The 14,599-nt window shown below is 38.0% G+C and overlaps 1 protein-coding gene across 1 annotated transcript; it reads right to left on the reverse strand.

Annotated features, from left to right (window-relative positions):
• Positions 1-5,767: 5,767 nt before the first annotated feature.
• Positions 5,768-13,976, reverse strand: TBX22 (T-box transcription factor 22). The gene is made up of 8 exons (XM_053917642.1): positions 13,799-13,976; positions 12,957-13,170; positions 12,014-12,115; positions 10,440-10,614; positions 9,386-9,550; positions 8,949-9,013; positions 8,484-8,569; positions 5,768-6,381 (listed from the first exon to the last, which is right to left on the reverse strand). Exons 1-8 carry the CDS (start codon positions 13,974-13,976, stop codon positions 5,768-5,770), a joined length of 1,599 nt encoding a protein of 532 aa, XP_053773617.1.
• Between the last annotated feature and the right edge of the window lie 623 nt (positions 13,977-14,599).

The following is a 14,599-nucleotide window of genomic DNA, read 5'->3' on the forward strand; positions in this document are numbered from 1 at the left end:
GGATTATACCCTAAGAATCCTGAGATACCAATCCAAAAGAACCTATGCACCCCAATGTTCATAGCAGCACAATTTACAATAGCCAAGTGCTGGAAGCAGCCTGAGTGTCCATCAGTAGATGAGTGGATAAAAATGTTGTGGTACATTTACACAATGGAATACTATGCAGCCATATAAAAGAAGGAAATCTTACCTTTTGCAACAGTATGGGTGGGCCTAAAGATTATTATGCTAAGTGAAATGAACCAGTCAGAGAAACACAATTACCATATGATCTCACTCATATAGGGAATCTAGTGAACAAAATAACACCAGAGGCATGAATACATGGAACAGACTGTCAGCTGTCAGAAGGTAGGGGGTTGGGGGGACTGGAAGAGATTAGCCAAACATATACACATCTATGCATGGTCCATGGACTCAGACAACAATGTGGGGAAGCCTGTGGGGGGCAGGGGCCGAGGCTGGGTGGAGTAGAGCTAAGGGGGGAAATGGGGCACATCTCAGGTCAACAATAGAAAGTATTAATGATGTATGCAAAAGTATTATTAATACTGTGTGACCTCAATCCCACTTAAAAATGTATGCTTAGTTGTATGTGGACATATCCAATGACTAGAACTCACACTATACAGTGCTTCTCATTATCAATCTTTTTTTTTATTTGCTTCTTGAGTTTTTAAACTTTTGATAATGTACATATAAACCTTTTAAAATTGCAAATAAATGTCATTTAAAAAATATAATCTTTCCCTTCATAGTCAGGAGCCATGTATATAAACTAAACTAAAATATGGCATAATATGTGTGTGCTTCACACCTTTGTTAGTATCAGTTAGGACCTTCACCCCTACTTGCCACTAAAAGTCCTGTATATTGATTAGCTAAGACTTTGGGACGACAGTCCTGATTCAGCATACCCAGTGGACTACTGAATTTGCTTGCAACAATTGAGGGTGAACACTGAATCAGTTTATCCTAGTCCCCTATGTGTGGTACTAGGGCCCACAGAATTTTCTTGAAATGTGAGACCCCATCTCCATTCCTACTTCATTAATGTTACAACTACAGAAAATCATCAAAGTGACAGGTTACAAAGTGATAGCATTTTAGCCAAATAATTGTTTCTCCTGCCTGGCATCATGGTTTTGAGAGGATCCATCCTGTGTTTTGCAAAACATAGCTATTAATGTAGCAGTTGAACACAGTATTCGGCCTGTGTATGAATTCCCTTTAAGAAAGCCAAACATGATGTCTGTATAAGTGCAGTAGAGAGTAATCTTGTTACTTCAACTTGGGTCTTACTAAGAAATTATGCCTCTTTCAAGGGGTGATCCATTTGTGGGTATTTCTATAAAACAATTTGTCGTAAAATTCAATTAAAAACCCACCATGAGTAGACATAAATTAGAGTCATTGGTAAGAAGTCACAAAGTTTTTATGTCACAAAAGAAATATGAAAACAATTTCAATGAAATTAAAATGCAAAAAAATCAACATTTTCTTAAAAATAACCATAAAATGGAAGATTGACTGAATTATGTATTTCATTAGAAAATCTTTAATTTAAAAATGTTAACTTTAATCCAATATTTTAAATCTAGTTACTCATGATTTTATTCCTTTCTAGTCCTAGTAAAATTTTGAATCCCTTATACCATTTTCTACAACTAAAATATTACATTATACTTTAATTATCATATGCATAAAATGTGACCTTAAACCTAAAATCAAAATTCTGTCATCTTAACAATAACAAATATGTGACAATTTGGTAAGAGTTCAATGATACAACTTATTATGCTAAATTTCAAGGTTTTCTATGATATTTAATTTTAAATTTTGTAGCATTTTTAGATATTTAAAAAAATAAATCCAATATACATGTGTACACTTCAGCCAAGTAGAAAGATCTTATAATTATTCTCAGTTCATCTGCTCACTATACTGTATGTTTACTTATTAATGCTCAGTCCAAACTTGTAAACATGAACATTTGATACATTAAAAGGAAATGATATTAGTCTTTTTCCTCTCAATATTTTATTGAAACAGCATGTCAAAAGTTGGCCAGCACCACACATGTAAATAGTTTTAATACTGGATATGTTTCAGATGTTCTATATATCTGTTTGTTCTGTTTTAAGTTATCATCCAAACCATGTTTATTCACACAGCTTTAATACAAATTATCATTTAATTGCAGACCAAACCTTAGAAGATTAAATGTATATGAAAGTACTTATATCAAAAACAACTGCCACCAATGACTAAGATATGCATTTGGTTTGTTTTAAACTGCTCCAATAAACATGTTAAATTCCAGTGAAATTTACTGGTAAACTGTTGCTGCATGCTAGATATTATTGTTATTTTGACTAATTGAAGATTTTTCACCACAAAGACAACATATATCTAAGTCAGAGTAAAAACTTTGTACTTGTACCTTGTCAACTCAATTCACAAAATCAAGTACATGCAATTAGACATTTCTAGGTATATTTAAACCTGCCCTTCATAAGTATATGTAATTAATAGTGTAAGTTTGTGATAAATAGGTATTCTTTGTAGCATCTCTTTTTGAGTAGTAGCAGAAGAAAAAACAAACTACTATAAATTATTTTAAAACTAACCTCAAACCCCAGTGGTTACATAAATTACAATGTGACATCTAGAATTCATAAAATTTCGTATTTGGTTAAGGAAAAGTTTTGTTACTAGGATTTAATAAGGAGATAACTATATATTACCCTATTGTCTCAATGCATTTAAATTTGTCATCAATATATTTGTAGATTTTTGTAAACTATATTTTAAATATTTATACAAAACATTTTTTTCTGTCATGTTCAGCTTAGCATTACACCAGTAACACTTGAAAGACACATTATCTGCGTTGTGTGCACCACGATTTTCCCCAAGGTGCATAATATAAATAATTACAAGAATGAAAGGAAAGGTAAATCTTCTGTAGTGTCCAATACAGACGCTTGTCTTTATTCATTATTGGCACATTGTCAAATTGTCAGAACACAGGACTCTGATTATTCAAAGACTGATTCACTGATTCATCACTTCCTAATTCTAATTGTTCATTTGATTTCCTGCCATAAGCTTGCTCCAAACCTACAAAAGAAGAATGAAGTCATGTCCATTCACAGACCATACAAAGAACCCTTGCCTACAGCAGTGAAATATCATGAATGTTTACCTTTATGGTAGGGGAAAATTATAAATCTTCATTTTATAGTACAGTGAATAGAAGCAATGGCATCAATGTTTGAAGATTCTAATATTATATAATCTAAATTTATATATTGGACTTTCAAATGTAGTGTCCAGAGGGCTTAGCCCCTTTGTTTAGTGAAAAGAAGTAATCATTTTGATGTTCTAAGTTAGATTATCTGAAGTTATATTTTGGTCATTTAAATGTAGTGAATATTTTCCACTTAGACATGTGCTCTGCAATGAGGCTCAAACTTGAACAAGTCTTTGCTTTCAGTTTGACTGCTCCACAAAATCGGGCCTTCCCCATAAAGGAATCTGACTATATGTTTGAGCTTGAGTGGAGGTTGTGCAAAGATGAATTCACTTATTTCCTGACTCAATGTATACATTGCACACAGTTGATGAAAAATTTATTTTGTCTAGATTTATTTGGGGTAGTTACATAATAAGGTTAGGTTAAGAATCAGATTTTATAAATCTAATCAGCTGAATTAAGATGTTTTATTTTTAAAAAAGCAAGGGGTAAATGTATATGCATAGTCAAACCAAATGGAAATAGCAGTTTTAATTACTAGACTTGGGGGTCTGCTAAGTATCATTTGGCAACTTTCATTTGCTATTTCACACCTTGTCTAACTAGAGTGAATTTATTTTTGTGGGTTTTTAAAGCAAGCCTGCTACTTAGTTGATGCAATAGAAATTAATATAATTCTATAGTATTTTGTTTTTACTCCATAATCATTGCCTCAGTTTACCAAGTTACTAGAGTTTTGCACAATCCTATTGGGGACTAGGGGTTTATTCAATATAAAATAATAAGAACACTAAATATTAATTGCACACAATTTGTAGCTGTTAGAAGCTTTTTGGAGATGAAAAAGTGGGGGATTGCTTACTGGACTTCTTGAGGTCTCTTAGAACTGTGACTTTCCATTCAGGCTTTCTGTAGGTTTTATTTCTTCAATTAAAAGTATGGAATAACAATTTATGACATTATATAAAAACACTTAAAATAGATGCCTAGATTATAACATTTTAACTTTTGCTCCTTTATATTAATCACCTTTGCCAATATAGTTCTCTATTATCACTTTTATATGGGTGATATATACCAAAATTATCTGAAATATAAAGCATGGAGTACCATGTACTCAAACAACTATAAAGTTAATGCCTTTTCTTAAATATTATCATTTGAAAAGAAACCTAGACATTTTTCAGTTAAATACTTTCTGTTATTAATTACTGAATATCTGTCATGTAAGCCATCAGAATGTTTCATTATGACATGACATGGGCTTTTTTGCTTAAAAAAGTCAAAATTTACTTTAGCAGTAAATGTTACCTTATAACTTTCCTGTTTTGGAGGAGACAGTAATAAAGTGTTCTTGGTGTTTATTTCCTGATTTGATAAATCTAGGTAGTACAGGTGTTCTGCTTCAGACTTTTATAACACATACCTAATTAGTTTGAGCCACAAATACTATTTCATCTTTACTAGAATTCTCAGTTTGAGTGTAAGCATATGCTATTCTATCCCTCCCTTGAGAAGTGAGGGGGCATATAATTTTAATGCATGTACTGAAAGGCACATTTTTAAGACATATTTAAGTCAAAAGAACTATTTTGAGCAAAAGAAATAAAAATGATAAGTTCTCAATATGTTTTAGAAAGGTTAGAAAAAGCAGTTTAAAAGTTTGGTTAGTTTGTCAAAAGTTAAGTGATGCCATTGTGATATGAAGTGTCTTGAGTTAATAAATGATAGAGCTAGTAGCATAAAAATTAAAATCTGATTCATCCTAAAGATATACAGGTTATATATATAGATGAGTTTTTACAAAAAAATTAGGACCAGGTGAAAGGAAACTTTTCAACTTTATAAGCATTTTAGTTTAAAATAAAGTCCTGTTCATGCTACTTCTGTCTAGTCTAATTTACTGTGATTGTTGCACAGGAGTGTAATTAAATTGTACCAATGTAATGATATTTTCATATTTATGGACTCAAATATATTCTTCACCTTTAATCCCAATTTCTTAGATTTTTTTCAAGAACTACAATAATTTGCTTTTGTAAACTGAGTATAAAATGCTAGGTTTGTTAAAGGAATAAGTAAACAAGTTTCACCTAGGAATGATTAAAAAATAAAAGGAAATAAATGACTGAATTTATTTAGAATATTTTGCATTTCATCTAACTTTCATTTCCTTCAGCATTAAATGATCTTTAGACTGCAAAGATTAATATTTGAAATTTTGTGTGCCACTAATACAGTCTATCCCATCCAGTAACATCTATTGAGTATCTTATTTTGAGGCCTAAGGCCACTGTAATCAGAGATTGTTATAGTTCATATTAGTTATAGGTCAAAAATGAATATAACTTCTTATGAATATTTAATAAGGCACTTTAAATGCATAATAGAGAAATACTCTCTGATATTGAACTTTTTAAAGCCCAATAGCTCTTGAGTGTTCTTTGCGTACAAATGAAAAACTATGTGTTTGCCTGTAATTGTTTTAGTAATGTGACTATTTCATTAAAGGCAATGATGAATTGTTGGATACCAATGAGCATGATTGCATTTGCCTTCTCTAAAAGAAACTTGAGTGTTGTCATTCACTCTGAGATGTTTGGAAGCATTTACCAGTCTAGATGGCACTGAGAAGTTGTATCTATAAAAGCCAAAGGAAGGATGGAAAGAGCAGTCTACTGTTTCCTGGGCAATGGGGTTTGGTGATAAAATGTTTCCAGCTGCCTGTAATCCATACAACGTTTGACTGGAAGAATTAGGTGCTTGTAGACACTGCCCACTGAAGTCTGTAGATGAACCATTTTTTGAATTGGCAACCCCCAGGGAAGATAACATGGGAACTTCCATCATGAGTGGGCTTAAAGACTGAGAACTGCTGCTGCTTGCTAGCTTTTCAGCAGCAGGAAAAACAAGAGACTGCTGTCGCCAAAAATTAGTTGGACAAATCTTGTAGCAAAGGGGTAGATTGATACTGTGCAGGTACACCTCCGGACAGGGCATTCCAAAGGAACTTGTAGGTAAGTGAAACGTAGGTGGGGAACAAGGTGGAGAAAGCAAGGAGTTCAGAGGAGAGGGAGCCCCTCCACTAGAGGTCACTGGAGATGAGCCACTGCTTCCACCTGTGAATGACAATTCAGTCAATGAACAATGAACTTGATATTCCTACTGAATCAGTAATCATGTCCATAACTATCCCTGCTTTATTTGTAGATTAGCTTTCCTTGCATGTTTTTTTTTAACTTCTTTGGGAAAGAATGTTTGTTCCTCTGACTAAAGTTGAATTGAATATGGTATCTCTATCTACTACTACCATTATTACTTTTAGAACTACAATAATGTATCATGTATTGATTGAGCATTCACTATGCTCAAGGACTGTGCTAGGCACTTAAACAACTTTTATGTAATGAATTACAAAAAAAGTCCAATTACATATGATCCAAAGCCAATGATATTTTACCAATAAAAACTAGTTTTTTTAACTTTAAAAAATTACTAAATTCTTGATTAAATTGAAGAAATTGGTTGTTTTGGATTCTATAGAAAGCTTCAGTCTGATAAAAAATCATGAAAGTAATCTTTACAAATTAAAACAATACAAAATACAGATATATATTATAGACTTGTACACCTGAAAAACCTATATAATTTTATTAACCAATGTCCCTCAATAAATTCAATAAAAATAAATATATTTTAATGCATTAGATTTTTTCTTATATGAAAAGGAAGACTTCCATGGTGCACTATATGAATAATTAAAGACAGTTTTGCAGTTTGAAAAATATCGAGATGAAAATGAAAGTGTTCACATCAATAATGCTTTCAGGTGATCTTTTATAGTTGCTTAGCATCTACTAAAATTAGGGATAATTATAAGGTCCATGAACATGTAGACTTTATACCTTATTTTTGTAAGTGTTTGAATTGAAAATATTTGTTATTGACTGAACTTCATCAAGTTTGTTAATTTTTTTGGTGTTGCTGTTGTTTTTTTTATTTTCTCTTTTGTGTATAAGGGGATAGCCTAATCCTTTATCAAGAGGGTGGCAAATATCTGTTATAATTAAACATTCAAAATTATTTTTAAAAATTGGTACCCATTTTCTTTGCAATTTTGAGAGCATTCTGAACATCTCAAATAATTAAGAAAATGTGTACTAGACATTATCAATTTATGATTATCTTTACCTCTTTTCTTTATCAGTGTACTTTGTGTTGACTTGGGTGTTTTAAAAACAGCCTGCCTCCATACTGTTATTTTAAGTGATGATGAAATAAGCATCCATACTTTTCTATGAAATCTTCCAGACCAAATTAATATAGTCAACCCAGTAAAGTATTTTACCAAACGATTAGGCTTCATCTCTTTTCATTTCAATTGGTTGTTATGGTATTGTATAAAACTCAACCTAACTGTGATATTAACGATTTTCTCAAGGTAATTGTAACCTTGAATTGAAATTCAAAGACAAACAACTAATGGAATAAAGACAAAGAGGTAAAATGATTCCTTTTGCTTGCAAATAAACTTTTCTATATATTGTTAAATAACAGAGTAAACGAAGGTATACACTCTTCTGCCACAACACCTGCATTGTCTAATTATGATTATTATTTAGTCATGTAATACACTACCTGAGAAAAAATACTTTGCAAATATTTTAAATGTTTGTGGTAATTAAACCAATTGTGGTGGGTTAGTATTGTTTCTAACATTTATTTTTCCTACTTACAACAAAAGAAAAATTAGAGGTAAGTATGGTAAAAAAATAAAGTATTTTAATTTGATGTAAGTTATTTTAACATCTGTTGAACTTTTCTCATAAAACACAAAATATTTATTTCAACATCTAACACATTTGCAAATAAGTCCACAAATGTACTGCAGGCAGGTTCTAAAGAATATGAATGGTAAAATGCCAAAGAATCCAGGTGAGATCTGGAGATCTCAGAATGTACTATAACTCAGGATGACAAAAGTCAATTAAATCCATGGTAATCCATACATTACCATGTATGTCTCTGTTTTTTTCCTTCATGCGAATTCCTCTTCCTTTTTGCCTCTTACCTCCTAATCAAGATAAATATATACCCATTTTTTTGTAAACACACATTTTTTGGCATGTACTTATCCCCTTGTGTAATATTTAGTATAAAGGCTTTGTTTGTAGTTATTTCATCAACATTTAAAAATAGATATTAATAAAACTTTTCTTACTTTGTGTGTCTGTACCAAAAGTTTTAAAATCCAGAGTGAGAGAAGGCCTCCATGGGTAGGTCTCTAATAGCCCTTCCAATACACCCCTGAAAAAGAGATTCAACCTTCAGCAAGTCCAGAGTACTATTACTGAAAATAATGATTTATATAAACTTTTGAGTTATTTTGTTATGGTTTTCAGGGATGAATATCTGAAATGACTTTCTTATATAGCTAGACTTGTAAATAAAATCCTAAGTAATTATTCCACAAATAAAAAAAACTCAGGAAACTAGAATAAGCAATATCTTAAAGGTGGATTTGGGAAGTAGTGGGAGGAGGCAAGATTTTGGAGACAAAATATCTAGGTCCATTTTCTACTGCCTACTAGTTACAAAACTTAGGGCTGCTGAGTCTCTGACCCATACTTATCTGTAATACTTGTGAAAAGGGCTATATTAATATTAGATGTGATATTTTGCTTACCTGTTTCTTCCAGGATCTCTAAATCCCTTAGCAAAAGGATTCCTGTCTATTTTCAGTTTGGTAATCTATGAATTCAAAAGAGAGAAAAATAATGTCAGTGCCCTTGGTAATGTCACTGTCACCATTGCTTTTAATGGTCACAAAAACTATAAAATGTTTTTCAACGTGTACTATATGGCATGTTAAATAAATGTAAGCATATTTCAAAGTCAATTTTGAAATGATTATCTTCTTTCTCTTCTGGCACATTGTTTTGCTCTTTTTTAAACACCGGATCCACACAATTCACAATCAAACTTGCCTTGATAAAAATGCAATAAGACTGCCTTTTTTTTTTTTTAAGTCAAGGGAAATTCAATCCGTATAGTGCAACTTGTGTCTATTCAGTAAGTCCTTCTGGGGCTATCACTGCTTGTCTGGGACCTGGTTAGCTTTACCTGCTGGTTTTGGTAAGCTGTTACTGTAGTGAACTCTGTTTCTTTAAAGGAGAACGTTTTAACCTCTTCAGCAGGCAGGGACTGAATCCGGGACAGGTTGATTCTACTGTCCTGCTCCATTACATGCACACGGGGCTTGTACTTGTGCATGGACTGCAGAATGATCTGGAAGAGAAATCATCAAGTGTTGCTTAGAAATTGGCTTCCCTTCCCTAATACTGTCCTGCTCTCATCAGCACCCCCAATGTGCCTACACACAAAAGCAAAGCTAAACCAGAAAAGCTAAGCTAGCCACATACAAGGACTTTTTCTGTGTCATTTTGCCCCAGGAAAAGGCCCTCAGGGCTAAGGGGTTCTGGAGCCTGGCACCACAGTGGCACCAGGCTGCAGTGATTCCATTTCCAGACGGGGCCCTTTCCTACTTCCACATGTGGTGACCATGTGATGCCCCCAGGTGTCACTGGGGTTTGACTGCATGCCATAAATTTGTTAGGCTTATGGCAACTGATGGGCAACCATATGATATTCCCCACCTCTTAATTTCTGGCGATTACCTATCTCCTTGTGTGGCTGGCAAAGGGCCAGACTGGGCATGGCAGAGGCAAGGGTGCACTTGAACAGAAGCTGGAGATGACTTGCAAAGTTCATCCATTGGGGAGGTTGGAGAGATTTCTGACATGCCATGCCACACAGAAGGTGCCCATCTATTGGAAGGTGATCAGAGCCCACACTGATTGCCTGGTAGGCAGATGTACCAGAGAGCTCTTTGAAACATTCCCTTTCAGTCTCCAAGTCCAGGTATCTTGACTTAAACAAGTGTCATTTAATCCTCACACTCCCTTGGCTTACCATTCCCAACCCTTAGCACTCTCAGCCTCAGCCACCAAAGGTCATACCTAAGACCAACTTTCATTACAGGCCCAGAAGTTGGATAGTTCTTAAAGACCACAACTAGCTTATCTGGGAGAAGCCTACTTGTCATCTCCAGAGTGACATGTGGGGTGACGCCTCAGCATATCCATCCCTTCCACAGGGCAAAAGATTGCACACTTACCTGGCCTTTGTCATCCATTTCGTTATTGGTGAGTTTTACACGATCAAAGCTGATGATCTGCCTCATCCAGGTCTCACCGGAGCAGGGTGAGTCTGGGTGAACATAGAACCTGGGAGTGATGCAGGAGTGGTCTGTATTCCCAGCTACCATCCACTGAGAGCTGTGGTACACATACCTGAAAAAGGCATGCAGAATGTAGCTTTATGTGCAGCCAGCCAAAGCCAGGGGCATGGGAGGAACACAGCCAGGAAACAGTCCAAATGACCTCAGTCAAGGTTTGCCAGCTAATCCCAAAGGAAACTAGTAGAAGATGTAACTTGATTTCCAAAGAGCTTTCAGGGATAGAAAGCAAACTGTAAATAAACATATGTCATTAAAATGCAATGAAGTGCCAGAACAAGTATAATGTCATGGGATTTCAGAGTCTGGTTTGTATTTTCTCACAGAAACTGCAACAGAAATTGACCTAACCAGTTTTGCCATGAAGAGATGCTAGAAAAATCCTCCTGCCTTATGCCAGAAGTGTCAGGGAAGAAGCAGCAGTGTGTCCAGCTCATAGCCACCAGCCATGGTCAAGCCCTTTTGCCAACAAGGCTTCACATCAAAATATCCCCAGGAATTCTGCCCCATGAGGTTTCCGGGCTAATTTTCACACTATTTCCAATTTTTACTGCTCAGTTGTGCACAGCGTTCCCAAGATAGATCAAACACGAGAAGCAAACAGCTTGTTCTGGTATTTTCAGGTTTTGGGTCCAGCAAGCTCTTGAGCTGTGCCTTCTCTTTGCCCCTCAAATTTAGCCCTGGGCGTGATGCTGGCTGTTTCCAAAAAGGCTAGACAGTCACTTCCACTTCAATCGATCACAGCTCTCATCTCACAGCCAGAGTGTAGGTGGCTCCCACACAACCCCCCACAGCTCCTGAGCCAAAGCGCTCACTCGCACAGGGGAACTTCTGGCCTCTTGGTTTTCGATGAATTCGGCCACTTTTAGCCTTCTCTGAGTAAAGTGCTTACAGCAAGAGGAAAGGTTTCTTGTACTCTCTCAGACTTGCCCCCCCCCCCAGGAGACAGAGTAAAAAAGAAAAGATGGACCTAAGTGCGACAACTGCTAGATGAGCCTTGGATGGTGAGCCTTGGATGGCAAACCAGGGTGTCACTCCAGGACCTGCTGCCAACGTAGCGCAAACCAGAGCCCAGTATGTACCTAGAAACCCAGGCATTTATCCCCAAATTCCATCAAACAGCTTCCTTTGTAGCCTTCTGAGTCCAAACCTTCTGCAGTTTGCACACCCTATGCCAGAGCAGTGGGTAGACTAGAGGTTTGGGATGCACTGAAGCACCAGATGGCACCTGATTTCCAGGAGAGGAAAAAGGAGGGAACTTGGTCTTTTCACAATCTGAAGCCTGCTTTGAGCAAGAAAATTTGACTTCTGAAGTCCACAGGAAGGCAATCCCACTTCCCCTATCTATAGTAATGTTTTCAAAATAGCACTGTCAGGTTCCAAAGACGAGAATCCCTATTCCCAGTCTGGGTCTGTGGTACCCTCCTTTGGCAGCCCCCCTGCCCCCACCTTACCTATAGCGTTTGGAATCCACTGGCACCACATCCATGACTAGGCAGTACTGCTTCCCTGGGTCCAGCCCTTTCACCTTGACTCGAACAGAGGGAAACATCCGCCTGTGGAAGGGAAAATAGTGACTGACCTGAGTGCTTTTAGAGACATTTTAAGTGTGGCAGGGTTGGGGTCAAGTGAGAGGTGAAGGAATTCACAATATTCTTCCCATTTTAGGAGAGATTTAGGGAATGGCATTTGCTACACAAAGACATACTGTTGGTTTTAAAATTGATTGAAGAAGTTCAGAATTTCTGATGGGAGCAGAATATCCTTAACACAAAACTTTGTCTTTCCCCACTCCCCACTACCGCAATAATAAAAAGTTATAAAAGAAAAAGTCAGAGAGAAAAAGCTATGCCCTTTTCTCAGTTTTTCAGCTGAACTTTTTATGAGGCAGATTTGAGAAAAGACTGGAATTAGGAGGATTCACACATAGAAAAGTACCAAGCTGCCCCCAAAAAGTTGTCCCAGAGCAGATGATCAAAGTGGGAAAGCTCCACCTCTAACTGGCCTCAGCTAGGGATGGTGGTTTGGAAGGCTTCAGAGATGGGATTTTGTCCTTTGATAACTGTGAGGCTTGAACGGAGTGGCCTGGCTGTAGCTTAACATGTGGGGGTGGAATCTGGCACCTGCATAGACAGGTCTAATTTTTGTCATATATGGCACAAGGACAATGAGTACTTGCAGTCAGAGTGTACAGGAAAAAAATATTCTGCCATTAACATGGACCAGGCACATCACAGTATAGTCAATTGAGAGGCAGTCGATTTCTAATGCCTGTCCTGGGTGGGGACTTGGGGGGATGGGTGCTAGGGCATAAAACTGGAGGCACCACATCTTACGAGAGCTGTACGTTAAGGGCCTACTGTGTGTGGTACTTGAACAATTTGGGCGGAGCCGAACCTGCCGGCCTTGGTAATAATCATCTCAGTCCCAATGTCGTGGAACCGCTTCCACAGCTCAGATCCTTGCAGCTCCACTTGAATAGCATCTTTCTCTTCCAGACTTCCACCGTGGTTGAGGCCGTCACCACTGCCGCTGCTGCCGCTACCGCCGCCACCTCCAGAGCCTCCGCTGCCTGAGAAAGTCGCTGAGGGCTCTGTCTTGCGTCGCTTTTCTGTTGGATACAGAGACACCTAGAGTTTGCGAGACAGCTTCGTGGTTCACACGCCCCCTTCTCGCTTACGGGTCTTGGAGCACACCCGCCTTGTCTCTTCCCCAGGACTTCGGCGTTTGATCCCCAAGTTCCCCACAACACCCTCTGTACCCACCCACCCCCACCCCCGATGGAGACAAATGGGTCCACGACACGCCCTGTTAAAGGCATGTTCCTTCTTCAAATTTGCTGGTTCTCCACTCTCTCGGAGACTTTGGTCCCGGAGGTTGAATCCCCTCGGAATCTGGATGCGTACCTTGCTTTCTACCCTGAGAAACAGCCACCCACTGGCTTGCAGGGCTTCAGGGAGTTTGGAGAGTCTCACTTTTCCACAAACATGTGGCGACCTTCCTCTTCACCGTAAATGAACCACAAAATTACGGGCTGAACCTGGAGGCTCGGAAACATCCCCTACAGCCAAGTGGATAAGGTGTCCCGGAGGGCCCGATATTGGCCGTCTGGCTCGGTCAGAAACTCCAAGGGTAGGACTAACCGCCCTTCTGCAGCATTGTAGGCCAGGCTAGGACTTGCGGATCCATCAAGCGGTAGTAGCAGGCTTAGGGTTTTGGGGTGCTGTAAAGGTACTTACCCGGCTGTTCTCTCTTCTTCCCTGCGGCGCCGCTCCTTCTCTCTTCCTGCACCTTTCCGCCCTCTTTCTCCAGCAGCTCAAGCTGCACTTCCTCTCTTGGTTCTTGCAGTTTTCTTTTGCTGGGTCTCCCCACCAAGGCTTCCACCGAGAAGGCGTGCGCCCGAGAGCTCAAAGCCATCCCTGGAGGGGGCGAAGGGAATGTGCACTGCAAAGTTTCAACCTGAGCTGGGTTAGGGAGGGAGAGGGAGGGAGAGTGAAGGGGACTGAAGAAAGAGAGAAAACAAAAATAATCCCCAAATCAGAAAAACAATTTCTGGATCAATATTCAAAGAAAAATGTGTGTGTATAATTTTTATATATACGTACATATTTTTCTTTGAATAAGATGAAAGGAAAGGAAGATCAAACTGGAGCCAAAGTCCTTTGGAGTCTAGTCCCCCTTCCCTCTGCAGTCTCCTCCCTCCCAATGGACATGTGCGGACCATCAGTCCTCAACTCCCTGATTCCAGGACGTGGCAGAGAGCAGAGATTGACAAGCAAGGGCCTCTTAGGGAGCAGACCTGCCGCCAATGGCGGCTCAGGCAGCTCAGATTGGGAGATACTGTTGCATCCGACTGAGTGAATACCCAGCTGGTCTCGGCCTCCACTGTTTGTTTTGGAAACAGTTGGAAACACAAAAACCACGTTGAGTGACACTTCAGAGTCTGACAGGGAACAGGAAAGGAATCAGGGTTGAAGAATTGGCTGGAAAGAGGCTCAGGATAGTGGGAAGGAGAGATACACAAAGTTAGAGTTTTTACA

Source organism: Desmodus rotundus, chromosome X (genome assembly GCF_022682495.2).
Source record: "Desmodus rotundus isolate HL8 chromosome X, HLdesRot8A.1, whole genome shotgun sequence".
Lineage (NCBI taxonomy): Eukaryota > Metazoa > Chordata > Mammalia > Chiroptera > Phyllostomidae > Desmodus > Desmodus rotundus.